Raw genomic sequence first — 26,684 nt, forward strand, 5'->3', positions numbered from 1 at the left:
GGAAAGATTTTGTTGTTCATAAAACTTATGGAAGCAGAACCACCAAGCAATTGGCATCGGTATTCGCCGATGTTTCCCCCAAATAATCAGAATTGGTATCGGTCAGAAATTTTCATATCGGTGCATCCCTAGTATCCACTGTTAAAGCCATTCAGCTGGTAAGAAATGCAGTTACATGCTGCTGTGAGGCAATGGCAGATGAGCTTTGAAAGGACATAACAGACTGCTATTCGATGAGTCAACAGACCTCAGCGATACAGCACAATTATGTCTATGCTTTTATATTAGGATGGTATTTTAAGACATGACGGTAAAAGAAGAACTGTCTACAGTGTTGCCACATTTAAGGATTTTGGACATTCAAGGATTTTGTAGACAAACAAGTCGGTGTCAATCACCACTGAAGGAGCACCTTCGATGGTGGGCCATTTCAACAGGTTGCAATGGCCCGACAAAAATGCAAGGAGGAGGACTCATTTCCTGACTTCCTTAATTATCACTGTGTGATAAACCAGCAAGCATTATGTTCGAAAATGCTAAACATGTAAATCAGGCATGGATGTGTCTTTGAAAATTGTCTGTTCATTTTGAGCAAGATCTCTTCAACGACAGCTGTTCCATACTTACCTGGAGGAAGCCTGAGCACACCAAGCTCTTGCTGTACACGGATGTGAGATGGCTAAGCACATTTTTGCTGAGATTTAGAGATAAAGGATTTTCTCCTCGTCTCAAAACATGCAGAATACAAACAGCTGGATGACAAGCAATGGCTCTTATATTTACTGTTTTTAACTTATCTGACTAACATGTTGAATGTGCTGAATTTAGAGCTACAAGGTAAAGACAAAACTGACCAACTCAGTTAATGCTTTCAAGCAAAAATTGGAATTACTGTCCTCAAAGCTGCAGCATCATGACTTGGGGAAATTCCAAATCTGAGCTGGAAAAGCAAGTGAAGGACTGCACACAACTTGATAGTGCTCGCTACATCGAGCAGATTCAAAACGTCAGGCAAACGCTTCCAAGACTTTGCATTACTTGAGCCAATTGCGAAATTCATTTGTACTTTTCAGCACTTTTTGGCTCAACTTATGTATGTGGATCAGCATTTTCCCTCATGAAGATTATTAAATCCAAATAACAGTCCTCTCTGACTGACACCCATTTGGAGGCCTGCTTGAGGCTAGCTACCTGCAGCTACTGTCCTGACTATACAAACCTGGTTGACTTCATTCAAGTCGTCAGAATGAAGCAGGGACCATATTTTTCAATAAAATACTGAAAGACTAAGTCTTTTGTGTCTATTTTAATATTGAAATTAAGAAGCTGTATATATGTTGTGGCACAGAATGGGTGATGCCACAGCCGACCAAGGAAGTTCCATCATGTCATCACCACCAAGCCGGCTGTTCTGGACCTTGGTCAGCACCATAAAAGCAAATCCCATGGGGGAGGATCACCAGAGTCTGCGTTAACCAGCATCACCTCAAAGTGATTATCCTCCCCAGCTGCCGCCCTTCAATGGCAATGAACAAGGGGCATAAAACCGACTGTGCCTGGCATTTGGGGGGACTCCAGAATCCAGACTTGTCATAAGGGGGCTGCTTTTCAGGTTCTGGCTGATGTGCTTGGAGTTCCCTGCTTGAATCAGGAAGGATTCCCCACTGCAGCTGACACTGATCCACAGAACGTTTGACGTGGTTCTTTTTGTTGAATGTTTGTTTCGTGAATGTTGTTTAATGATTTATTTCTCACATCTGGCACGGCACCATTAAAATAAACAGACCTCTCTGTCAGTATTCTGTCTGTGTTGCTTCTGTAATGTGGCTCAACAGAGCAGAAGGCATCAGTAGCATCATTTATCAAAATGAGCCAATAATCCATGAAGGATGACCAAAGGGGAAAAACAACATCAAACAACAACTCTCTGTTAGCTAAATTTATTGCAGCAGTTGGCTAAATCAAGAAGATTGACTGCTGATCATCATACTTACACAAACTTTGTAGTGACCATTGGCTGAACTCAGCACTCACTGACTATAAGAGAGAAACCCACGGACCAGCAGTCAGATTTCCCCAGGGCCCTGTGATGCTGGTATAGCATGAGAATAAATAATTCTGAACCTATGCTGGCCTTTTGTTTTACATGCTTCCTTCTGTCTTGATTACTGGATCATTTCTACTGTATTCTGTGCCACACTCTAGCCAGTACCACACTATTTAAATGTTAGAACTACCATAAAAAGCCCTTGCGGTACAAATTTTCAATGACTTTTGGCAGAAGGACCATTTTACTGGTTGGTAGATCACGTTGTGCTGGCCATTGTCAAAGTAGATCACAAGTCAAAATAGTATGGGCATCTCGACAATGCCGAAGTGTTCTTTTGTTCAGTACCACTTGAAGTTCCCTATTCTGTGCCATTCTATTGCATATAATTGTCATGTTTCAGAAATACTTTAAAATGGAGTGTGTCATGAAACTGTGATTTGTCTGTAAATTTTAAAACTAGCCTATCCAGAAGGCTTCTAACTGTGCATACTTTCTGAAAGGATTTTGGTGAAAGGCTCACAGTTAGAGCCACTTTCTATTATTCATTTTAAAACGGCAGTTGCACAACACACAAAACATTCCACACTCATCCCCCAAGCGCCTCTATTTCTTGTGTTTTCTCTCTCTCTATCACTCATACTCTCTCAAATGTAGAATGCTTAAAAAAAAAAAAAAACAGCTCCAGTTGTTCTAATGAGTCCTTTATCAGACTTTGGTCTAATATATTTTTTAATCCCTCCAGCTCAGCTTTGGTGGAATGCCATACTCAGGGAAGCCAAGCTCAGGAGGCCGAAAAAACTTCAAAGGGTGCATGGAGAGCATCAACTACAATGGTGATAACATCACTGACCTCGCCCGGAGGAAGAAACTAGACACATCAAGCTTTGTGAGTCCTTAATTAGCCATCTCTAGTGGCAAACTAATGCTGTTGAGTTTATCGAATGCCAGTTCTGAAAATAAAAAGGTATGTTTCAAAAATATGTGAGTAAAATGCAGCTCACACATTTTGAAACGTGCCTTTTTCCTTTTGGGGTTTATAACCATTTGATGTGTTTCATCATCATCTGTGGATTATGTTGCACTTGATTGGGCTGTATGTTTTGCAAACAGAAAGGTTTTTCAGTATAGTTTTTAAATTAGCTTGAGATGACCCAGAGACAACAGCTCTTTTGTTAGAAAAAATGTTTCACTGAGTACCTATCATAGAGAAAAACTGAATTCTTAACTATCAAATTAATCCTTATGCATGTCTATTGTGCCTTAGTTCTGATGTCAAGTCAGCACTGTGCGAGCCCATAATTTATGCTTTGTGACCGATATTTCTAATCATGGTTATCTACTTCTGAATAAGGACATAAAGGCTTTTGAGATGTCTGACCTTTTCAGCATGAGTAAAGCACTAACTTAACAGAATATGTTAGTGTCCCACATTGTGTGGCCCTTCTGCATTAATATTGCAATTCAATTAACCATTCTCTCTATGATGGCTCACAAAATTTCCTCAAGAATTTAGCCCTTTACTTTGATTGCCATTAACTGTGAAAAGTTGGGAAATGTAGTGTCATTCCATTCATAAATAGCTGGCTCATGCAGTAATTATGATAAATTAGAGCAATAGAGGGTAAGACATTCACTTGGCAAACAAATAATAATTTGTCAGAAGATCATACGGTGTGAAATAGACAGAAAAACACTGAGAGAAACTTTTGAAGTTATACGCTTACTAACAAATCACAACATTTTAAATGACTATAACTCATAGTGCCAAACTATTAACTCTGACATAGTAGTCGCCTATCTGCCAAGGGGAAACAAACGGAGTCCCCTCTTCTTTACAGTTTGATATGCTTGCTGGGCAGGCAAATAAGCCTTATTATTTCTGTAGGAATGGTTGTATTCAAATTCAATAAATCACATTGAAAATATGTTGGTGAGGTGTGGCTGGTAATATTTGAAGAACTGCTGAGAAAGACTAAATGCAATTTATGATATTTCCATTTCATTATGATCACATTGATTAGGTACTCTATTTTTTAAATATGTTGCAATTGGATCTATTCAGGCTTAATTTGCACTATTTTAGTGGAAAGGGGTTGGCTTGCTTCGTCATGATTCTTATGGGATGGAAGTTTTCATGTCTGTGTCAGCCTGTGAATATGAAATGGCAATGGTTCTGTCTTTGCATGGATTTCTGTTAATGTCAAGATGTCAATTCAGCATTAATAAAAGCAGCATTAATTCCCATTCATTGCACATTGTATAATGTTCATGTTCCATATTCTCTCTCAGATGTGCTCATCAGGAGTAAAGGAATCTTCTATAGCATTATCCCACAGCTCATTGGACTATAATATCCTCTCTGTTCGCTCTTTTTCAATTATTTTTTATATATCCATTGCCTTTTTTATTGTACTATCTATGTCAAAATAGTGGTAAAAAGTTGCTTAGTATTAATTAGAAATTATTTGTTGTATGTATTAGGAATGTCATATGCTTGAAAGTCATTTATTATCATGTAATCTTACTCCAGATTATTATGAAAGTAACTCACTTGTTGAAGTATACTATTAGATACCTTCACTTGATGCAGCACAGCGCTTTGAAACTCTTTTGAAATAATTAACCAACTGCAAAATATTCTGAAGTTGGCCATTGTCTAACAAAATGAAGATTCATGATAATACTCAGGAGAGTGAGAGTGAAAAGCTTTGATTAGAGTTCTAAATAAATGACTTTAAACATGTGAATAATTAGACAGAATTAGAGCTGGCACTTTAATATACTTGACTGGGGCTATTAATCTTAATAAGGATGAGCTCTTCACTCCATTTGGATCCTACAGTAAGCACTATGGTACGTTGGAAATATCTTTGTTTTGTGATGGGAAAACGGCCAATGATTAGCAAGCAAGTGATCCATAATCACAACAATTGGGACCAGTACAGTACATTTTACTGTTATGTAATGACTATCAACTGAGCTGCCATGAATTTGGGGGATTTAAAACACTGAATCAAGTGAAGCACCTTTCTCTATTGATTGAATTCTAACTGGGTTTGTAAAATGTCAATTAAATTCTGTGCTGCCATGGAGGCATATACAGAACCTGTCATTGTCATATATTCGTGAGTGGTGAAAATGGGTTCTTTTAGATGAGATTTTAAATGAGCATACTGAGGGGCTGCTTGGGTGGCTCATTCAGTTGTGGTCCACTGATGAGCACCACAGTTTCGGATTGAACCTAGACCATGCCAGTCTTGGACTGTGGCTGTTAGCTCATACAATGCGCAATTGCCGATTGTGTTGCCCAAGGTATAGGATTGTTCAGTCAGTTAGGGGGTCTGAGTTTCGTCTAACAATCCCACTGGTCGATCGGGACTTTACAGTGTTTTGTGTTTCTTTTTTTTTCTGTGGGGATGTACAGCGTAACCTGAGCTTCACCTGTGTGGAGTCCCACATGTTCCCTGTGTTCTTCAACGCCACCAGCTACCTCCAGCTACCTGGGCGGAGAAACCATGACGTAGTGTCAGTCAGTTTCCAGTTCCGCACCTGGAACGCCAACGGGCTGCTGCTCTTCAGTACACTCGCCGACGGCATGGTCGAAGTGGCACTCAACGAAGGCAAAGTGAGCGTACACATCAATGTCACACAGAAGAAGAACACGCGCATAGACATATCATCTGGTAAGGCTTGCTTTTCCTCATACTGTTTCCATGATGATTCATACCTATTATTAACCTGAAACCAGAGGAAATACATCCCAAAACTTGTTAAGTTCCCCAGTTACAAACTGAACAGTAGAAAAAGCTTAAAAATTACACTGGCAAAAGCAATGACATATTTCCATCACGGGTTTACAGTATATGATAATATTGCGAAGTGGCACTTTTGTTCTTGTTTGAAGATCACCAATGAGGCACAGGTGAACTAAGAACTCACTTGGGGTTTTCCTTGCTGATGGGAAAGTTCAGCAGAGTAAGCAGAATATTAAAGATTTGGGCCATCCATAGTGAAAGTAAATAACAGTAACCAGTTTACTGAGGATTATGTACAGCTATAAAGTAACACGCATGCTAAAATACTGTGTGGCATGTCATTTCACTATTTTGAAAGGCCTTCATTTACTTGTTCACAAAATCATTCATTATTTACAGGAAGATTTATGCTCAGGTTTTTTGGAGAAGTTTTTTTTTTTTTTTTTTACACGTTTTCTGTTTTACTGTTAAATGCATCCAAATTCACAATGAAGTCTACTGAACTCCCCAGCTGGCACATACAGTGGTATTCTTTTAACGTCACTGTGACAATGTAGCAAGATTCTTTACCAACAATGCAAAAATGTCTGAGACATATTGTAACAGCACACATCCATTGCCCAAATCAAATCTTTTTAGTATATAGAATATTAAAATGATTTATTCATCTGTTAGTACTGCAGGAGCATAGCATTAAATTGACCGAGACTGATGGAAATAGAAATTGATGTTTCTGGCCTTGCTGTTTGTCTCATAAACAGAACTCTCTTCATGCTGCCAGTGTTCTACTACTATTTCAATAATGTGTATTTAGTACATTAAATTAGTCTGCAACGGATTGCTACAGCCATTTTACTCACTGCAGCTGTTGTCTTTGCATCAAAAAGGATAGTGAAATATCTGAATGAATGAATTAACTAATGAATAAAAAAATAAGTATATAAATAAATAAATGGCACGTTTGATGTTTTAGAGATTGCCACTGGGTGTCACAGAAATGCCAATGTTCTATTGTTTTGTATTTAATGGTAACCGATCTTAAGATTAGAGTCCATAAAAGCTCCATAAAACCATGATGAAAGGAAATGTAATTGCATAAATGGAAAGGGTCATATCTGGATGTCTTCACAACTGACTGAAAGCAGCTGTAGACCTAGGAAAGGCTTTATAGTTCTTTTCCCCATCAATCTCAGTGTGAGGCAGCAGAAACCGGCAGTCTAACTCAACCCCACTTCATGGCATGGAATAGATGGGGAAAGAGTTCATGGTGGCTTTTCGAGGGCAGTTAAATTATACTGCGGTGGCCTGCGCTGTTATCCGCCTCTGTATATTCCATCATGGCCTGCCTGCCTACGAGCAGGCTCTGCTTGTCTCTTAGTACCCTGCTCCATATAAACAGATTATTTCCATTCCCATTTTCCTTAAATTAAATTTGAAGGTATGAAAAGGAGCTCGATGCTCCCTTAAATGAGCATGTATTTCTTAATGGTCTGTAGTTAAACATGATTTCCAAAGAGATTCATGGGTAATTGGCAGATTCCCTTGACTGTATTTGCTCGGTATTTTACTGATGCGCTAGTATGATCCTTTTTTTTTCTTCTAAAGAAATACTGGAACGCAGTTAAATAAAATGTTGTATAATGCAGTGCTGTTTGCACTTGCTCAGTGTGAACTCCGTGTAAAAATCACACGCAGTTGTTTGCCAGTAAATATAGGTGAGGTCTTCAGTCAAGGCCCTGACCCTGAAAAAATATCCCATAGCACTCAGCACACAATAAATGCGTTCCCCTCTGGTTTAGCCACATTCTATATCTGCCTATATACTGTAACCAATTCCTGATTTGATTGATTTAATACATCCCTGACTCTCCACCTAAGCTAATTTGTTTTGAGTCTGCTGGCATGAATGGTTGCCTGCTACCCAGTGCTACATTAGCCCTACCAGCAAATAAAATATACCCAATAAAAGGTTAGAAAAAATTGTTATAGATGTTACGTAGCTGCAATTAATGTATTTATTGTGTTCACTTTATCAAATTACATTGTAACCATGAGTTGAAACACATAGGTTTATCTTTGATTCATTAATTTATTAAACCATATATTTTAAACTCAGTCTGTAAAATTCCATTTGAATTTTGTTGAACAAATTGTGACAAAAATATTTGTCTGTTAAATTTAAACCTTCAACAGTGACTATGATGGGACAAACACATTATTTAATGCCAATAATAACTAAAGCTCTTGCAGTTTTTGATGATGACAATGGGCAGTGTTGTTACAGTGAATGGAAATAAATGAGCATTGCCTTGTTTGCTTACATTAACCAGTCACCTCATTTAAGATCAAACCTTTTGCTCAACTTCAGTTTGTTTAACAGTTCACATTCACTGGCACAGTACAAAATAGTTTGCCTGAAGTCTGGGGCTTACTTTGTCAAGGTCAAGCGTGGCACATAAAGTTGGCACTAATAAGAGGTTGCAAGCAACCGTGGTACTGTTGCATGTTCGGTTCCTAATTGGTATATTGTTCATTTTGGAACAAAAAAAAAAGAAATAATAATGTTCTAAATTACGAATGGGCTTTTAGACAGCATATTATGCTGACATAATAGGCCTACTTTATCCTATGGAAGGTGATGGCTGATGTTTTCTGATCTCACTACTGAGTACATATAATTAGGTTTCATATACCAAGGTTGTTTCCATGGTCCCTGACTGTACAATTTAAGTGTTTTCAAGAAAGCAATTAAGATTAAGATGATTTCTCTTTTGGCAGGTGTTCCAAGATGTATTATTATCTTCATTTTTTACAGAAAAGATGGTATTATGTATTTTAATACTAAACTTTAATATAACTTTTGATTCTACTTTTAACAAGCAATAATTTTACTTACAGGTGTCAAGATCACAATGTACTGAAAACATGCCTGCTTTCAGTGCATTGCGAACCCTCCCTTTGCAAGGATAAATTAAATTAAATTAAAGTAAAACATTTTTGTTTTTATTTATATGCTTATATTGTAACTGAGTTCCTTATGGATGATTTATCAAAACACTATATCGACATACAGCCTTTTTTGGGACAAATTCGGACTTGAGACACAGAGTCTGGGGTTTACTAATGAGCTTATATGTTATCATTATGGTCCTCATCTAGATCATTACTTTCCAAAATGGTGTACTGCCATGACCCACTTCAAATATTCAGGTCGTAGACTGATGACCATGATGGATTTGATGACATTTTGATAACCAATTTTAAGAATATTTTTGCCAAATACATGAAATTGTGTTTGGTTTTGGCAATGGTACTTTTTTCTCTTTACCACTAACATGCAGGACCAAGCTGGATTGAAACTGTGAAAACTGTGAAACTGTGTCAAAACTGCAAACTGCACTGAACTGCTGGTTTTGTCAACCGTTTATTACAGTTTTTATTCTTACATTACATTACATTACAGGCATTTGGCAGACGCTCTTATCCAGAGCGAACAGTGTTACTAACCAAAGTGTGATAAACCATAACCACAGGACCAAGGTAAAAAAAAATACAAGTAGTAGTTAAGACAGTTAATGCACCTAAGTCACTCGTCTTAATTATCAGTTTTGCACCCTCCTTGCCACATGATACTTTGAAACCAAAAGTGTGGGAGTAAGTAAAGCATAGGTTTTTTTTTTTTTTTTTTGGAGTTTTAAATAAATTGATATGAAGTGTTCCTCCACACATGCATACCTATTAGCAACATTTTGAGGAAACAGGCAGGTATAATTTTTTTGCTGTGTGCAATGTTAAGTTGAAAATACATTTTTAAAAAGTGAAAAGAAAAAAACTGGAAAAGCAGTGAGTTGGGCGTATGCATTTTATTTCCCTGTGAACAATCTCAGCAGACTTTAATGGTGTGACTTATCACACAGATCCCTCAGTGATTACAAATGAATAAATCGCTGTTGGGCATTTGCAAAGTGAAAATTATAAACAGGCGTTCTGCTGGAGTGAAGTGTAAGTTCAGTTCACAGGGATGCTCTCTTTCCAGTTGTCTGCATGAAACAGCAGCCAGATGTATTCCCTGCTCGAACCCGGTTGTGGCTTCACTCTCTCAGCCATTTATTCATGGATGTGCCAGGGCATTGTCTCCAGGCTTTCGACTCCACAGTCTTAAAACCTTGCCCGGGACCACAAAGCTGTTCAATTTTCATTTGATATCAAATAGCAGAATTTTCATCACAAATACAGTCAGTTCCTGGATTATTGGCATCCTTCATGAATATTAGCATAGATAATTGCATAAAACAAACAATACATGCTGTATAATGATTTGAATTTTCTGCATAAGCATCTGGGGATAGTACTTTCACTCTAATAAAAACATTCTTATAAAAAACATTGTTTTCTCAAAAGCAAAATAATTAACAGCCCTAAATAATATATCAACATTTTCTATTTCACTGGGGTATAAATATGAGCTTGCACACATGTAAAATCCCTTTGTCACCCATCACCATAGGCTAAAGAGATTTCAGCTCAGAAGAAACAGATGGTTGGTGACCTACACAGACCAGGTAACAGTTATTAAAATTAAATGAACCGTTGAAAATACCACTAAGCATACTCAATAATCAAAAGGTTTCAGAAGTCTGGAAAAGTTCTAAATTTACTAGAAAGTAGGCATGTGCATATTGCCCCCACGCACCTGATACCCACAGTAAAACATGGTGGTATTTCATTGATGCTTTGGGGCTGTTTTTCTGCTAGTGGTATAGGGGCTCTTGATAAGATTGACATAATGAATTCTACTAAATACCAGAATATTTTAGCCCAAACTCCATGCAGACATGGTTGCGTGAACACAAAATCAATGTTTTGTAATGGCGTTCTCATTGAAAGGGGCAGTCCATTGAAGAGGGCAGCACAAACCTTAAAAAATCAAAGATCTTGATTTTTTTTCATTGAGGAGTGGTCCGATTTTGCCTCATAAAAGAGATCTCCAACCTTGTCTGATATTAGAGGTGCCAATAATTTTGAGACCTGTGTTTTGCAGAAAATATTGAACTATTCAATAAAAAAATTTGTGTTTGAAAAATTATGGTAAAAATATGTTTCAGCCTGAAATGTGACTCATTGTAGGTGTTGTTCATTTTTTTTTACAGGAATCTTTTCTCATTTTATGAGGGGTGCCAATAATTCTGGAGTGGACTGTATCTATGCATTAATATTGTAAATTATAATTATATTTAAAAAAGAAAACCATGTTACTGGTCCGTATGTGTTATATGTGTTATATTAGTAACGTCCAACTGGAGTTCGGCCATTTCCATATGACAGATTGTATTCATTTAAAAAATCAAGGTTCCTTATCATATTGCAGGTCTTACTGCAGTCTCTTTGATTGGAAAGGGAATGTCATTAATCATTCCTGCAGAATGTTGAATACTTGGTGGAGGAGAACTTTTACAGGAATCCCTCTTAATGGCATAACTGTAGCAGCCATCTTGTGATGGAAATCTTGGTTTCCTCTAACTGCTCTGACTATAAGAATCAGTTTCACAGATTATATACAGTTTAAATATGTAATTTATGTATGAATGCATCTACATTTATATTAGTATTGAGGCCAGAAGGTTTCATATATGGTTAAAAATTCAGGGTGGGTCAGGACTGAAATTACAAATGACATTCAGTTTGATTTCACATAATGTCACTTTTTTTTCTATGTAACGGTATGAATGTGTATAATATTACAAGGTACTATATCGGCAGTGGAATTCAGCAATCCAATTAGAAGAAATTACAGTGAATCCAAGTAAAAATTAGGACATTCAATTTTATGTCATTTAAATATACATTATTACAAACCAATTCACTATTATGTTCAGCTCTGTAGTCTTGTGAGACAATTCTTCAGAACCACTCAAGGCTGCTACTGACTATAATGTTAACTAATGTTAAATGCATTTTTACCAGTGTAAATGCATTATTTTGGACTCTGTAAATAATTGGATGTACTCTGTCAGTCTCAGCTGTGGGTTCAATCACTTGCTGTCACCTGTGGAGATATGTGTGTCACATATACAGTACTGGGTGATGGTAGCTAACCACCTTTCAAATGATGGCAAGGATGCATTAGCACCTTCAGTGTGCAGATGTTTATTATTTACAATGCAGGGTGACAAAATGGTCAGTGCAGTGATTCCCATAACTAAGTATACAGTATGTATCTATGTACACAATGTACAAAGCTATTAAGGCTAAGCTATTAATAGCTAAGGCTATTATAATTTTGCCTTCATGTTAGCTAATCAAATCAAAGCACTGGCACTCGCACTTGCTCTCATACATTCTCCTTTGTACATGTCTCTGGCTCTATCCATACACCGGTGGAGGCCTTCGAAGTGAGGGCAGGTTTCATTGGGTCGTCCCTCCTGGTGGTGTACTGCTGGCTCGAAACCGCATGTGGTACATCTCTGGGGGAGATGTCAGGCTTCAGTTGGAAGCTGTAGCGGTTGGAAGCCAACTAATTTGTAGCGCTGCAGGCCTCCAGAGTTTTAACTGTCGATAGTGTGACAGGGTGACACTCCCACTCCATCTCTGGCCACCCTGACATCCTGGTTATCTGCTCAAAGCACAGCAGGCGGTTCTCCATGTCATCCACTGTATAGAGCACAGGTACAGTATCTTGGGGTCCCTGCAGTGGGAAATACAGACCACACTGTTTTCACTGGCGAGTTGACCCTGGGGCATAGAAACTCTTTGGTAGACCTCTTCTCGTGGTCTTGCATCTGGAGTCCACCCCTCCGGAAGTGCTGCTGCAGCTTGGGGCAGCCAAGCCACAGCTCAGTTCAGCAGCTGTCATAAACCCATTTTAAGGCTGTCACAATATCACATACACTTTTTTTTTTTTATTGTGAGACAATCAATCCCAATCCTTCACCTAAAACCACATGGCATGTTGTCCCACACAACCCAATTTTTTGTTAAATTTTTATTAAAGAGAAAAAAAAGTTAGAGAGGCATGGCACATTTTAAGTGATGTTAACTAATTAAGTAATTCATTAAAACCCTGTGAAAACCTGTCAGAATTCAGTGCAATGTTACACTAAGAAGAGTTCTTTAATTAGCTCTGTTCAGTGAATGCAAGTCCCCTCTGTGGGAGAAAGTCATGTGAAGAGAACAAGCAGTTGCCCTTTCTTATGGAGTGGCAGAAATTGCACACAATCCATACGAGGTGTTCAGTGTCAACGTGGAGGTGATGATAGCAGCAGCAACAGCAGGCCGTGGGCAGAGAAGGCAGGAACTTGAAGAAACATCAACCTTTAGGATCACCTGCATTTTATGTAATAATTACGTCTTAGAGCTAATGGTCCTCAAATGGGAAAAAAAGTATATGTATACCTTTCCTCCAGGTCTGGACTTTATTAACTGTGTATGGGAAAACTATTATTTTTTTCTATTACCTTTTGAATATAATTGGAGAAGGTCTTGAGTAATAAATTATTTTTTTTTAATTTTTTTTTATTTTATTATTCACTGCTAGCCTACTAATGCCCTACAGTGCAGGTTTATTAATTTTGTTCAGTAATTGTATTGCAGAGTTATTTAATTCCAGCTATTAAAGAGCTGGTCTGTAATTAATGCTGTTTGGACTTAAATAGAAAACATTTAAAAAGTGTTTTGCACACAATTACAATTCATTTTCTTTCCTGTCACATAATTATTTTTATATGGTCATTTCTTATATTTGTGTTGTATACAGTCACTAAAGGGCTCACAATACTGTTGCCATAAGAATTATGTATTATTAATTGGTTTGTTGGAAGGCAACACATATGATAGCATGCAACTGCAAGCTGGACCTGCACCTTACATGTTCTTACCATTTCAGTATAGGTGTTCTTACTGTAGCTGGCTCCTTCCTTCATGTTATTTTTGCTTGTTATTTCAGCAGTGAGAGCATTCAATTCTAGTTGGAGTGCTATAATATGTAAACTAAATAAACTAAGTAGGCCTAATTGTGCCAAGAAAGATGCAAATACAGCGACAGCATGTTGTGACACATCTTTAAATGGCATCTGACCACTCATTATCTCGTTTGCCATCTTTCATATTTTTGTTGAAGTTGTATGTTTGTCGGAGATCTTCTGTCTTATTAGACAGTAGTGTATTCATTTGAGCTGCGGTGATTCCTGGGCTTACATAGTGATTGGCCGTTGGTGTGGGGCTGATATTATGGCCAGTCCAAGCATTGTATTTTCTGTTATTTGTTATATTAACATGATCGTTATCAACACTGCCTCTGTCTGTATGAAGCATGCAAATGGTGAGAAAATGTCCCTTCATCATTAGTGTGGGTTATAAATGGCTTGTGACAAGATAGGTGAGCGCTCCCTCTCAGCCTTTTGCAAGAGTATTGTCCCCCACCATTTCTCAATGTTTTGAGTGGCAGAGTGACCTTGCGGAAAGTGAGAAATTGTACTCTGCTCGGTTACAGATAGTGGTTAAGTGGTCTGCTGGGACCCCAAATGAGTGACGTTCTTTCCCTATTTTATGATTTGTGGTGTAAGGGAATTTATTTATATAGCTGGTGTGCACTGTGGTTATTATGTGCTGATGGTTTTTACCCTCCTTAATGGCTGCAGAATAAATATCAAGGGTCTGTGATTTATTTATATTTGCTGTCAAATCAAAAAAGTAACAGCAAAGGTGTTAACCCTGGGCCAGAAGTTCAGAAAATGCTTGCTCATCTGATGGAAATTCCTGAAGTCATCTTTTTGAAATTGCTGTTGCAAATCTCAGCATATGGTATGGGTATTTTTAGAATAATGTGTGCATTCCAAATCCGGTTTATAGTTTAAAGTCGTTTTTGAAAAAGCTAAATAATCGTTTAAAAACATTTTTGCTGTTATGTTCATTGAAGAAACCCATGCTGTGATAATGTCTCAGTGTTTTAAGACTATTCACCATATGTTTGGAACCTGTCCATAATAAATAATATAAAGAGGTAAAATGACACTGGTGGAAATGTCCCATAATTCTAATGGAGGCTGATATCGCATCTGAGACTACTCTGAGGAACTGTTTGTATCTGATATCAAACCTGGTTAGAAAAAAATATATATATATATTTTTCAAACAATTCACAGCATTACTTGGTTTTAAAAGATGACATGTTTCCATAGCACAAATTATTATTGCTTTCATTATGAAAGAGACAAGTAAGTTTTAATTTAAATTCATCAATTCAAGAATGATTTAACGTAATTTGGTAAGATTGCTAATGATTGACTTCAGCTGTGTTTGTGGTTGCACTAAACAGAACTGGAAATAAAGAATAAACATTGGCAAACGTTCCACAGTTGATTCTAATCTAGTGCCATGGCTGGAAGCTTAACCTTCTCACAATTGCTTGCTCCTACTGCTGCCTGTGCAAACTGCTCCTGCCTTTGTTTGCTGTTTGTTCTGATAATACACATATACATGGCAGTAATCCTCTTTTAGTTCTGTGCAAGCACAAGCTGGATAGCAGGCAAACAAATTTGTGTGATTCTGTGAAGTATAATCAGAAGTAATTCAGATGTCTTCTGATAGGTGGTTCTAATCTTAAAGGTGGGCTTTTCTTTAATAATGTGCCAAGCTGAATCTTATGCCTTGCAAAAATTAAGAAGTTTAGTAATGTAAAGGTGATGATAAAAAATATAAAATTCTGGCCCAAACAGAATTTTCTTTCCCCCTCATATTCTGGTATGGAGATTTAAAAAAACACTGGGCCGCATTCACAAATCATGTGTACGATCAGATTTGATCGTTTTGATCGTTAACTGTGCTTAAGAACGTTTCCACAAACGTCATCACAGAGATACCAAAGGTTCTTCTTTCAGCCATGTTCTCTGATCATGTATACAGTTCAGTGTTCATTTAACTCTTACAATTACACATGGTCCCTATTGGACTCTTATAAACTCTGTTAAAGTTAAATTAACTGTGGACATTTTATTGTATGAAATCTGATAACCAAAACTTTAATGACTGTCTCCTGTACGTAGGTTCTGGACTGAATGATGGCCAGTGGCATGATGTGCGGTTTTTGGCCAAGGAGAATTCTGCCATGCTGACCATTGATGGAGATGATGCTTCTGCAGTAAGGACCAGTACCCCTATTCAGATTCAGACTGGAGGCGTGTACTACTTTGGAGGTAGATATTTTAATACTCATTATTCTTCTCTGAATTTGGAACGCTTGATTGAATTTGTTGACCCATCTTATTGCTGCAGCATTTTCCATAAGTTTGGGAGAGCTGAGACTAGCATGTACATCCATCCACTTAATAATGTTCAGACAGTTGCTACTATATACAACTCTGAACTCCACAGTCACTGTGGTACAGACACTGTGGCGGTTTTGCAGCTGTTGCAGGGGTGGACTGCAGCCACTGACTGGTGGAGTTGCCTTTATGTATGGAGACAGCCGTGCTGACTGAAACTCTTCCTCTATGGGCATCAATATGAGCCAGTCACATTTTAGCCTCTGGGGCTACCTGCCAGAGTCACCACTAGCACAGTCAGGATTTGATTACTGGCAGTGAAGTGCATCACTGCACTGGGAAACATGCTTTAGCTGGATGCACCCCTGATAGCTCTATTTAATACTTTTTTTTTTATCCTATCTTAATTGCAGATTGTAGTCCAGAGTGTAAATGTAGGGAGATACTCAAAGTCCAAAGGCTAGATAGTTTTATTTGCTGTTAAATTTGCTAAAACTTGAAACTGAAAAAAGCATGATTTAAATGTTTTGCCTCAACCTTTTGTCTTCCACATAGAGGTTTCTGTACAAAGAACTTCTTTGTAGTTGGAAGTGCAAAGAGTGCCAGAGTAATCTACATTACAATACCATGACTTCTCTATTATGTGCTTAAAGAAGAAACCACTGTGAATTTTAATACATTGAAAAATATGAGTGCAGTCATATTTAACTGAACTTCCATTAAAACTCAGTGACTTGAGAAATTTCCCTTAAATGAGACTCTTCAGACAGCAAATTTGAGTTCTGAGAAGCTGAGAAGTTTGTTCCCACTGCAGTTATTTTCAGGTTGTAGGTGTTATATTATATTCATGGAAAGGCACAGTTGTTCTAATGCATAATGAGTTATATTAATAAAATGGAATACTGCACTGTCTCTGTGGCTCAAGGCACGCTTCTGTCATCACATTATACGCAGTGGTTCGTCGCTGTAATGACTAACTTCGTTTTGGATGAGCAGTGCTGAAACAAACTTTGCATTTGTGCGCACCTGGAAAAAGTATGAGATGTGCTCATGCTCGTGTTTAGATCTATATGCATGCACGTTATGAATAAATTAACTGTTATTTTTCAGTTAAATTTATGAAGGGGGAATGAAGACCAGGGAAAATTTTCAATGGACGATAAGACATACTGTATTCTGTTATATTCTGCTCTATTCTATTCTCAGAACAAGAAGTGATTACTCATCCAAATCACAGGAGCAGTATTTTATGGTCAATTGGCCTTCCTTCCTTCCAGCTAACAGTCTCCTCATAGTCTGTCAGTTAAGAACAGAACAAAAACAGCCCTACCAAAAATCAATAACAACAATAATGCATACTCTCTAATGCGATGCTATCTGGCGTTTGGTGGGCTGCAGTGCATAGCACCATCAACCTGATTTTGAGTGAAAGTACAGTATTCTCTCCTTCTCACCGTAATACACTCATCGTCTGAATTACTAAAATGTGGAAGAGGAAAGGCCTGGCTTCAGACTGCTGGCCTATCTCAGCTTTGAAAAAATTTTCCCAGCAGTGGTCAGAAAATTAGATCAAAAACCCTTTCTGTTCTTATTGATCACAAACTGTTGTCCAATTTGTTTACAACTGATTTTTTCCCATTTTAAAAATAGGTGGACTTTTTTTTTTGCAAACTAGAGGGTTTTTACCCCAATATCTACTGAGAACACCTACCCCTGTTAAAATTTCCCATTCATTTCAACGAACTGATCAACTTTGCAAAAGTCACATTCAAATTTAAATAGATGAAAATAATAAAATTTGTCTTCCAGAGGAAATAATATAATGTTTCCTACTCACAGAAAATAACCTATTATAAATTGTGTCCTGGTGTTGCTTATTGTGTTAGAGCATTCCCTTAGAGCCAGTGTTATTGTGCTTGAGACTGATAAGAGATTTGATCTTACACAAGAGCTATCACAAATGAAATGTAACAGAATATAATCATCAAATATAAGCATGTACTCAGCTCCTAATAGTGAGAGTAAGGTCACAACTAATCGTCATTGGACCAGATTGTATGCTTATGGCTAATGAAAGGGGTTTCATCTCTGTTACATTACAGCTTGTGAGTAACTATTGTCCCTTATCAACCAGCCTCATTACCTCTGAGTATGAATTTCCAGCCATGTGCACACACGCACACACACACATGCGTGCGCACACACACACACTCACACAGAGACACACACACACACACACACACACACTTCAAGGCAATTTATTCTCCCATTGAACAGATTTTTTGAAAAAAAAAAAAAGACTTGATTAAGAACCTTTTTATTGCTGCAGGTAAGTGGCATGGATTTGGTTTAAAAAATCATTATAAATGACACCATTGTATAAGTTATAGATAATATACATTAAATAACGGATACAGTGAGTGGACAAGAAGAGAAATCCTACACAGAATTGTTATTATGAAAATAAATACCCAACCTATAATGTACAAGGCTTTCAGTCGATTAAATGATTAAAGATCCAAAAGTGTTGCCACAGCGATGTTATTTGCTTTATATTGCTTTATATTATAAGACTACCATTGACTAGATGTAGAGATATCAAGGTTATTACCATTCAACTGGTTTTAAATGGTTTAACTTATAATTCCAATATGTGCAAGAGAGATGTGATGTCTTTTTCCCCCGTTTCTTTTGAGGAACATTTGAATAAATAAAATAATTTTAAAATGATTAAGCGCTAAAAAATGTTGTTTTTTTAGAGGGGACCTGAACCAAACAGTTGAGACAATGGATAGCTGGTGTCAGTCGTTTCGATAGTAAGTTTTACATAAACCTTCCAAGATACTGAGGCATCAAGGAAATAGTAAATGAGGTGGTAATTATGCAAGACAGTAACACTCTGTTACTGTACGTTTGTGTTTTTATTCGCATCATTGCAAAGAGAAAAGCCTATAAGGCATGTTTGTGGAAGATAAGGTCCTGTCTGCAGCATCGATATATACCACATATATTCCAGCTCTCATTACAGGAGAAGTCACATTGAATTGGAGCAGAGCCTTTTTTTATTAATCTTGGCATTTCCTTCCAGAATTGAGGTCAGGCGTGTCATTGTGAGTGATATGTGTTTTATCGCTGTCCCCCAGTTGTGCAAGGTCAAGTATTACACTGTGAAGGATAGAAGGGTTTAGACTCTGAGTGCGTAGACATCCCTAGAATACAGAAATATCTACTCTTAAGGAAGAAATTGACCCAAAAGCTGAATGTAACCCCATGGTGGACAGAGGTGAGGTTAGCCTGTAGTGGACATCATCAAAGGAATAAATGACAATTCTGAAAGCAGGAGTTAATTTTCTGCTATGAAGTTGTTGGGTTAAAAAGTCATTCCCTGTTTCTTTATTATCAGAGATATAAATGCAAAAGATGTATGTCAGTCACTCCCAGTCATCACATGAAAAGTATATGGTGTTCAACCCATTTGTCTCTTCAAGGTGTGCATTTCCTTGACTCTCACTGTGGCTTTTAAAATAATTCCTATCTGCAACACGTTTTTGTTAGGCACAAAGCAGAGATTTATATCCGGAAGGTACATTGTAATCGAACCGGGATCAAGTCTCAAGTTGGCAGCATGGATAGGTCTCTTCTCCCTCAATGCTTTCTGTTTCAGTCCAGTGTCCCAAACCCAAAACCCATTTTACGGAGAATGGTTTTGCTGTTCTGGTGATGGGCTTTAAAAATTAGTATCGGACTGACTTAAGCCAGCTGTAGATTGAATTTCTAAATATAGAAGAGGGCTTTGCACGAAAAGAAACCCAATTCACAGAGAAACATGGCTACAGTGCCTGCACCAACTACATGTAGAAAGCAATAGCTGTGTGCCCTGACATGAATTCTGAAAAGCTGCTGGATTATACATAGCCTGATCATATGAAAAAATAACATTGATAAATACATCAAAATATATCTTTCGGTGAAATACGTTGTTGTTTCCTTTTTTGATGCACACTGTGTTAGGTTTAATAATATTTAATAATAAACTGCTGAATGGAATTATATTTATGCTACACTTTTGGAAAAAAGTTTAAACACACCCATCATGTATTGGATTATCTTTACTTGATTTCTATCTTTTATTTACCAATATGTAATGTAATTTAATGTAATCGATTATTACTTTTCATGATCAAAATGTTCATTCACGCAAATCATTACGGTTTTCCGGGACTTTCCTCTAATGCACTGATTTATTAATTACTGTAATTGAGGAATGTAAGTTCTACAGCATGTATTAACCAACATGTTCAGGACAGTCACAGTCCACATAATCATTTTGTAAAAAAAAATTCCACTTTCAGGATCAACAAAACTGCAAACATTCAAAACGCAACAAACTAAAAAAAATGTATGCACATTGGCACTCATATTGATGCTTTCCTGGCACTGTATCATTCCCAAAGGAATTTTTCAGATTTCATCAGCGTGTTATGAATTATGCATTGTGTGCGGGTATTCATTAATCTCCAAGACTTTTTTTCTAGGTGCTCGGCACAGCGGATGTTCAAGAGGGAATGGGAGCCCCCTCAGGAACATCGATAGGCTAAAAGATTTTAAACAGTAGGGGAAAAAAACTCACAGGCAAACTCACAGGCAGAAGCGCAGATTGGGGTCCTGCATCTCAGCACCACTGCGATCTGTCTATCCGTTCATTGATCACTCACAAGCCGCTGGCACTCTCCCAGGGAGTTCTGAGAGCTGGCAGCTGTGAGAGGCCCCTGAGCGGACATTTCCAGAGCGCGGCTCTGCATTCGGATCGTACGTTGTCATCCGAGGACAGGCTTCCTCGAGGGTATGCGTTAACGGCCCAGGGAGCTCGTGCGAGGGTGCTTCCTTCCCCAGCTCGAGGAGGTATCCTCGCGGACAGGTGGGCAAGGCAGACATGGCAGCTGGTCCCTGAAAAACCTGAGGAATTTTCTTCACTCTGACAGCACGGAGCTCGCAAGGAAAACATCGGGATCCTGCAAACATCTTAAACAAATGGCTTCCCTCCAGCTTTTGTAATCTGTCTGTGGAACATCAAGTGGGCTCTGTGATTTTTGAAGCTCAATGGGTACTCACAGACAAACGCGGTGATGTGGCCACCCACTCAAGCATTTTCTTTTAGTTCGGTTTGGTTTTGATTTGTTCTGTTTTAATTGCGATTCAAGCGATTCTGATCATCTGGATGGAGCAGATGAGGTTGTTCTATGCTGATCCTGTCCTCCAAATGTTGGCCATGCAGTTGCTAGCTTTCATGGTGTACACCGAGTTACATTTACATCCCCAAGAACCTCACACACTGGCACACTGTGGCTGTAATCAGCTTGATCTTTGTTGCCCATCCGGGACTGTAATCTCAGGAACTGTCTCCATGGTTTCAGGTCAGACAACAATCACTGTGCAGAAGTGGCACATGATGATGGCCAGTCATCATGAGAAGATGACAGTATACATCAATCAACAAGTTTTTTATTTTATTTTATTATTTTTTAGATGTGCATGTCAACCTGTCAAGAGATAACAGAATATACACAGGTTAATTGCTGGTCAAAGGGTGGAAAAATACCTGTACAGTGTAAAATGCCTTACTCTGAGGTTTTTGAGATGGCTTGTTTGAAAAAGAGACTGTATTCACTGTTGGATATTTAAGCATAGACTGCCAGATTTCTAATCAATTATTTAATTTATTAATTACTTTTCTTACTGCATATGAACAATGAATGAATTGTGGTCATTCTCAAATCACAGATCATTCTGAAGCAATATGGCATATAATGTCAAATCTAGCCTCAGAATTTGACCCAAGGTTTTCAGTTGTTTGCTGCAGTGGGAGAGGTGCCTGAGTCCTCTCTTGACCTCTGACCCTCACAGGTTACTTCCTGCGCTCCAGCCCGGTGCCCACGCAGCGCTCCTTTCAAGGCTGCATGCAGCTGATCCACGTGGACGGGCAGCTGGCTGACCTCCACGCCGTGGAGCAAGACAGGCTGGGCGCCTTCGAAAACATCAGCCTGGACATGTGCGCCATCATAGACAGGTAACCCGGCAACAGCGCCGCTCCGGGGTATGCGGTGCCACCTCTGTGACAGTGGGCAGTGCCGCAGTTACGCTGGGCACCGGGGTGGACCTGGGCAGGCCTGTTGTGGCTGGGGGCTCGTCTCAGCGGAGCTCAGCTTGGCTTTGCTGGAGCTCACCCCTCTCTGCTCCCTCTGTGGTTACTGCTGGGGGCAGATGTACTCCAATCCCAGTCACAGCAGGACAATGCCCACAGCTCAGCTGACATGCAGAAATAAAATGGCATATGCTCAGTCCATTGAAGAATGTAGAGCCTAAGATTCAGTGCCACCCTCCAGGGGATTAATTACCATGCATAGCATGCGCTTGTGTCATAATGTGTTTGTTATGGTTTATCAATGGCACATCAATTTACAAATGCAAATCAGTCCTGTAATCACGTCTTTGCTAATAAATGAATAAAGTCCACTTGATGAATCCATGCTTCAGCTTGTCAACACAGTTTTAATGAAGCAAATTGAAAGTGGCACAAATATTTATGGGCTTGACTATGAAAGAAAATAGTGAAAGATCAATGCTGTCGGAGTTCACAAGTACTGGTTTGTGATACAGCTTGTATGAATCATGTGTTTTCGCTTGTGAATCACAGCTGAAAATTTTCTGGTTATCTGAAATAATCAATGAAGTCCAATACCTGCCCCAGCAGATGGTGGGCTGTTTGGTTGGGTTAGTGAATTCAGCAATAATTGTATTATAACTATTCCTTCAAATGTCAACAACAATTTTATGTTGTTTTTAAATATGATTGATGACTTATACAGTAAAACTCTAACTTGAATAGAGTTGAAGAGTAAAATACTGTATACTCAATTTGAGTGGTGCTCAATGTAGTTTAAATTAAGAGTCAACAAAACAGTGCCCTGAATTCTCTCCACCAGTTCTGTACAACACCCAACTCCAATGCAATATATGCTGCTGGCTGTTAATGCCAGCTGAAAGTGTGTTCATTTTAACAGCATCACAGTTCACACTCATTTCATTCTTTTCTTATTTAAACACCAAGTGGATCCTAGTCATTTTCAGGGACTGCTCACTTCAGTCTTGTACTTGCCCAAAAAATTTGGTTTTTGGGTAGCTTAGGAAACAGACTTGTGATAAAAGTCATTAGTTAGCTATTCAAGTAAATCAAATGATTACATTTGGGCATTTGGTTTTTAAACAAGCTTTAATAAAAAATACTTTATTTGTGCATGGCATAGGGGAAGTACAGTAATAAAAGCTGCCATACCATACATAATCCATTGAGGGATGTGCTATCTGAAGACTTTGTGAGGCACTGAAGTTAATTATTATATTTTTGCCACATGTCCAATTTAATTATTCACTCTATGTTTTAAACTCCGCATAGTTGTAGTTGCCTATATTTCATCCCCAAGCTTGCATATGTACATTATAAGTTCTTCGGAAGGCTCAGAAGGCTTTCAGCCTCTATACAATGTAGCAGGACTACAAAATTAGAAACAGCAACGACCAATCCTGTCCCTGTCAACTTAGAACATGGCTGTTGAGCTTGTATTAAAACCAGGGTCATTCTTGCAGTGAGGAAATTAAATATGAATTGACCTGAAAACTGCAATAAATAATTTTATAATTTCCCCAGGAAGCAAGTAAATGTAAGATAACAGGAAGCCTTCATTAAGAAAGTAAATAAATAAAAAATCACAATGTCTTGGTAGCTTAATGTAATGCTAAGCAGAACATTTTGACCAGAAAGTGTAAATTGCTATATTTTTTTAAAATAAAATGCTACGGTTGCTGCACACCACAGTAATTGCTCTCGCCATTTGCCATAACAGTGCAATGCTGTTCACCCAAGTGTAATTGATTGTGTCAATGGTCTGGACTGCCAGATCTACAGAAATGGTATAATTATAGGGATTCTGCAGTAATAACAAAGAACCTAGTTACCATGACCTTGGTTTTATACTTTCAGTGGAACATTTGTTGAAAAAAATCACCCTTTTTATACCTAATGATGTTGAAGATATGCATCATGCTGCTTTTTATTTAAATCACATTTCTGCCATGTACCCTACTGTTAAAACCAGCTAAGGCATAATGCTTCTTTTATCCAAGGGCAGGAAGCTCTTGGTTCGCCTGGGATGTGAGATTTAATGGATTTGCATTGCCTACTCATGTAATGAGTAAAAAGTTCTCCTTGATTTGTCTCTGTACAAACTTTTGCTTCACATTTCAACTGCAAGGCGGTCAGTGGTTGCAATACCTTCGAGAAGGCATTGCAGCTAAAACGTGCAACCACGTGAAACTGCCATCAATTATAACCGATATTTTTGTTAATAGTGAAGTTGGTGACTTCTTTGGTTGTGATTCATTTGTCAGACAGTGATAGATCAAAAGAATCTTGGCTCGGGTGCCCCTGTTTTATGTGATGGTATTAATTTTATCTTTTATGTGACATTATTAATTTTCTTGGCAGTGGCTCCCATCCTCCATTGGAAACGACTCCTGCATATTCTATGGTCTGCGACGCAACCCTGGCCCCGGAGAGACCCATGGTCTGCTGCTTTTTGTCATTACTCAGCACTTAATTGACCATTTAGAACAGTTGATTACACAGCAAACTCTCCTCACGTTGCTTTTTGGGCCTGAACTGGTTGCTGACTGCAGGCTGAAAACAAAAACCCAGCAGAGCCTGTGGCACTCCAGGACCAGGGATGCACACCCTTAATCTGTAATCTACTTTTGCTGATTTTCGGGACCAAAAGCAGCAAAGCTCTAGGTTGCAAAATAAATACCCTTGCAATTATTAGAATAATTAGACCCATGAGTTTTTACTGACTTGTTTTCTAACCCATAACTCCATTCTTTAACACAAAGTGGTCGATATAGGACTCTCTAAAGCTGCTTGTTAAGCAATCAACACACTGCACTACCTTAATAATGTAAATTAATCATTCAATTACCACAGGGGTCTCTTATCTGAGAAGAGCTCGTTTGAGTTAAGCTTTTGTTCTAGCCCAGAACTACGACTCTGATTCAACTAATGAACTAATCATGGTCTTCAATCAAGACCTTGATTATGTGAATCAGGTGTTTTAATGCTTGGGTAGAACAAAAACCCACACCAACACAGCTCTTTTCAGATAAGATTGGACACCCATGGTTAAGAAACTTGCACAACCATGCCAACAAGCTCTTCAGCCTGTCCTTAATTTTATAATTGGTCATTTTCCTCTGGCTGCATACCACTGATTGCTGCAATTAGAGTCCCTACAGTGATGAAGAAAAAAACCAAATGCATTACATGGGGAGGTGGGTGGGTCGTGCTGTCTATACATTCTCACTGAACTTGTATGCAATTAGATGACAAAAGCTGAAGCCACTTGTCTCTACACTGTTTGCATCACTTTATTGTGGCCTATATTAGGTGCCTTACAAAGCTGATATGAGAATAATTTCCACTTTCTCAGTCAATACATACACATATGCATGCACACACACACATGCAGTTATATTCCAGTTAATTTGGAGTATATGGTAAATGGACTGCATTTATATAGCGCTTTTATCCAAAGCGCTTTACAATTGATGCCTCACATTCACCAGAGCAATTAGGGGGTTAGGTGTCTTGCTCAGGGACACTTCGACATGCCCAGGGCAGGGGATCGAACCGGCAACCCTCCGACTTCCAGACAACCACTCTTACCTCCTGAGCTATGTCGCCCGCTATGTTGAGTATATGTTCTCCTGCTTCCAGATAACAGAATTTGTTTGCAGATCCTGAGCTGAAACTACTGTATCTGTATCTGTGCCTCCATAAGCTTTGTGGTCATGTTTGAATCAGTGTGGTTATCCAGCACATAACCACTACAACACTACAAAGGCATCGACGAAAATCAAAGCATAATGGAGTGTCTGAATATAAAGGTTTTGTATGCGGATAAGGGGGAAGCCCAGTATTTCATATGAATCCCCAGGGGCCGTCAATATGCATTTAAGCTAAATTGCAGCATGTCAGGGGAGGGGAGTTGGTCTGACTGTGCCCACCCCCTGGCAGGATGCATGTTAGTGCATCGCCCCTGTCACCACCACATGGCTAATCTTCTGTCCGCATTTTAAGGCAACATTATTACTTTTTATTGCCCATAATAGCTGCATTATATAACTGTCACTTTCTATTCCCGCGGCTGGAATCAGAGAATAAACAGGCAGAGCAGAAAAGGCCCCATGTCTGGTCCCCTGCCTTCAATCAGACACATCCGCCTCACTCAATGTGCTGCCTGGTTCAGAATGCAGACTTCTCCCCCTCCCATGCGGACAGCCCTTTCACTCTCTCGCTGTCTTCCACTCTCCTTCTCTCTCACTCACAAACACACACACACACACACACGATATAACCATAACACCTTACAAAGCTGAACTTTCTCAAAACATTAGTATAAGGGTAAAAGCTGGTCCCTTAAGTCTGTCACTATGGTGTTGCACAGTTTTTTGTAGGCCAAAGCAAATTAGCCATTTGGCCCAGCAGGCACCACAAGGTCCAGGGTTCAGGTG

The 26,684-nt window shown here is 38.6% G+C and overlaps 1 protein-coding gene across 3 annotated transcripts in view; it reads left to right on the forward strand.

Moving 5' to 3' along the window:
- cntnap2a (contactin associated protein 2a) overlaps positions 1-26,684 on the forward strand; it is a 314,335-nt gene that overhangs the window by 162,604 nt on the left and 125,047 nt on the right. For all 3 annotated transcript variants that reach the window (XM_064333201.1, XM_064333200.1, XM_064333199.1), the window contains exons 7-10: positions 2,793-2,936; positions 5,475-5,733; positions 15,846-15,995; positions 21,969-22,131. In XM_064333201.1, coding sequence (XP_064189271.1) covers positions 2,793-2,936; positions 5,475-5,733; positions 15,846-15,995; positions 21,969-22,131 — 716 coding nt within the window. The remainder of the gene's footprint in view (positions 1-2,792; positions 2,937-5,474; positions 5,734-15,845; positions 15,996-21,968; positions 22,132-26,684) is intronic.

The sequence above is a fragment of the Anguilla rostrata genome, chromosome 4 (assembly GCF_018555375.3).
Source record: "Anguilla rostrata isolate EN2019 chromosome 4, ASM1855537v3, whole genome shotgun sequence".
Taxonomy (NCBI): Eukaryota; Metazoa; Chordata; class Actinopteri; order Anguilliformes; family Anguillidae; genus Anguilla; species Anguilla rostrata.